Source organism: Saprolegnia parasitica (assembly GCF_000151545.1).
Source record: "Saprolegnia parasitica CBS 223.65 unplaced genomic scaffold supercont2.447, whole genome shotgun sequence".
Lineage (NCBI taxonomy): Eukaryota > Oomycota > Saprolegniomycetes > Saprolegniales > Saprolegniaceae > Saprolegnia > Saprolegnia parasitica.
The window spans coordinates 1-3,103 of NW_012156841.1; the positions used below are offsets into that span (position 1 = coordinate 1).

Here is a 3,103-nt window from a genome sequence, read left to right on the forward strand (position 1 = left end):
CTCTCGCCTCGTCCTCGTCGCGTAGGATGCATCTTGGCGTCGGTGTCCATGCTTCCGCGGGCGAAAAATGAAGTCGTTTTAATCCGGGCTTCAATAGTACGTGCAAAACGGGATCGCATTTAATCACCACCATCGACCTATCCATACAAAGCTTGCATTATAAAATAAACAAGCATCGTCGTAACGGGTCCAAAATTAAAAAGACAGCCGTTCGACGCGCCATGCGCGCTTTTGATTGGACGATTGCCGATCACGCAATAGAATGCGATCTTTGTCCTGTGTATACAAACAGCAAGGTATAATGGGGTGGATTTGATTGTTGCAATTAAATACACACCGGTGCCAAGTTCTCTTGCAGCATGATCATCATCCTCGTGGATTCGATTCGAAGAAGATGGAGGTACGACCGCAGGTAGACGTCGGGTATGTAAGGAGCGGTGGTGGTCCGTGCTCGGGCGCGCTATACCAGGATACCAAGCAGACTCGGCTGCTTGGACGGGGCTACCCATCCTCCTCCATGAGAATCTCCATGCAGCCAAGGTACTCCGAGGAGTACCCAGCACGCCGGCTGGGCGAACAACCCGATCGACGGACGAGACGGTGGCTTCGGAAGCGTCGGGACGCTTCAATCTCGGTCCATTGGCATCGAAAGATGCTGCGATCCTCGGGTTGAAGCGCGTCGAGGTCGCAGCACCTTGAAGCAGCGACGTCTCGACCGATCCAGGTCGGCCATCTCTGCACGGTAGTGGTCAACTAATCGCCACGCATGGGCATGACGACGAGTGCTTCAACGACGCGTCGAAGGCAAGAGGATGGTGGCCCTTGGCGCGTGGCCGGCCGAGCGGAGGCGGTCGCTTGTCTCTGCCCACGTACGCACGGTGCTCTTGGCAAGGAGCTGCGAGAACGATTTTTTCTCATCCCTCGCCAAACAAGGGCAGCCACACGCCATCCGCACGACAGGTATTCATGATTACATGTAGACGGACGTCTCGTGGGCTATGTGCACGAGGCGATGGTTGGCAGGATTGCGCGCGAGATGTCCATGCGGCCGAGCTGCTTGGCGTGAAAGTCCCAGCCAGTAGTCGTGTTCTTGAGGTTCATGACGCCTGCAAACTCGCGCATCCACACGTGGCGCTGAAAGGCCGCCGTCGATGGGTCCAAGTCGGCCGCTGCCTCCCACTTTTGGTACCCGTAGTAGAACTGCACATGGGCACACGCCGACCACGTTCTATGGCTCGACACGATCGACGCTGTGAGCTCGCCCGAGAGGCGATGCAGCGTGTGGTCTTGCACGACGTGTGACGGGATCGGCTCGGATGTATGGAAGGCCAGCTCGGCCATGCCGGCCGCCTCCCGCTCCATGAGACCTTGCACGACAGCCCGCACTTCGTCGTACGAGCTGTAGAACTCGTCCGGCTTGTCGACCGGCGACAGCCACTCTCGGCTCGTACGATTGGCAAGCGACGCGTTCAGAAAGTGGTGGGCCCCGCTCTCGGGCAAGCGCAGAAAGTAGTGCACGCCGTTGCCGATCGTGACCTTGGTCACGACATGCGTTCCGATCGTCACGTTGGTCGTCACGGGTACCGGGTGGTAGAGTCCGTGATACTCGACGGCTGCTTGCGTCCCCATCAACGTCGCACGTTCGCGCGCCGGCCACGCAAGCATCGTGTAGAGATCGCCCGCGGTCAAGTAGACGGAAATCGTCTTGGTACCCCGCTCGCCAAGGCTGGATAGAAACGGGCCGCTCATGAAGAGCTCGTGGTCGTCTTGGTGGGCGGTGACGAAGAAGGCAGCTTTCGTCATGGCCGTCATCGTCGTTGGCAGCGTCGTGGGCGGTAGCCACCCAAGCGTGACGACCGGGTCGAGGCTGCGGGTCGCTTTGAGCAGTGTGCAATGGCCCGTCGAAGGCTCAAAACTCGTGGCGACGCACTCGTTGCGCGAGATAGAGCATAGCGAATGGATTGCGCACGTCGCCGCCGAGTCGACAGACATAGATGTGATCGTGTCCAGCGGCAGTCCTGCATGAAGAAACTGCGCAGGGACTTTAGGGTAGTCGCGCAAAGCGAGGATCGCCGAGCGTTGCTGCAATGGCACGACCGCACACGAGCCCGACGACGCCGTGTAGGCGAAGACGCTGCGATTCCCGCGCGCAGTTGCCATTGCACAGTCCTCGAGAGATGCTGCTGGCACGACGGAATGCGTCGACTCACTGAACCGGTACCCGCGCATCGTCACGTAGCGACGGCCGTCGACCGTCAAGTGGTGTCGCATCGGGGCGGGCACCCAGCCTGCCATGCTGCTTCTCAGCGGCTGCATCGTCGGTGCCACGAGGTGACAGCGACCATCCCGCTCGAGATGGTACCCGACGCACCCAAATTGGTTGCCCGCGCACGCCGCAGCGCACTCGGCGAGCGATGCCAATGACGTGGCGGCCGTGGCGACAAGGAAGGCCGCTGGAATGTTCTCAAAGAGCACATCGCGACCGTCCTGCATGCGCATGTAGCTAGGACGCGTCGGTTGATTGGCAGCGTCATACTCAACGACAGAGCAGACGCGCGACGTGGTCGAGTACGAGAAGAGTGGCTGGCTCACCGTCGTGGCCAGCTGCGCGCACTCACCGATGGACTCGACGTAGGTGAACGTGTGCTGTGGCCAACCGACGGTGGCCGCCTTCGCCTCGTCGAGCCAAAGCGCGCCGTGGACATAGCTGTAGGCGACCGTTGGCAGCGGATGCGGGCCCTCGGAGCTTCCGAAGCGAATGATGGCGCGCGAGGATCGCCGCAGCGACAACGGGTAGCGCCGCGTCGTGACGGCGCCGGGGACGGCACGGCGGACGCCAACCGAGTCCTTGATGATGCACGTGGCGTTGCTGGAGAGGTTGTGCCATACGTATACCTGGCACGTCGAACCGAGGCGGGTGCAGAGGCTCGTGCAGCCGTCGAGCGACATGGGTGCGACCACTGACGCATTGTGGCCATCGTACGCGACGTCGGTCTCGGTGGTCGCGTACTGTCGCGGCTTGAGGAGCGCGCATAGCAGCGCGGCGATGCTTGTAAAGATGGCTGCCACGACGAGCAGCCATCGCGTGGGCGAACGCGCGGCC

General features: G+C 61.0%; 1 protein-coding gene across 1 annotated transcript in view; it reads right to left on the minus strand.

The window, feature by feature from the left end:
- Positions 1-996: 996 nt before the first annotated feature.
- SPRG_21828 (hypothetical protein) overlaps positions 997-3,103 on the minus strand; it is a gene marked incomplete at both ends in the record, with an annotated part of 3,994 nt that continues 1,887 nt past the window's right edge. Inside the window, one exon of the mRNA XM_012356370.1 lies at positions 997-3,049. Coding sequence (XP_012211760.1) covers positions 997-3,049 — 2,053 coding nt within the window. The remainder of the gene's footprint in view (positions 3,050-3,103) is intronic.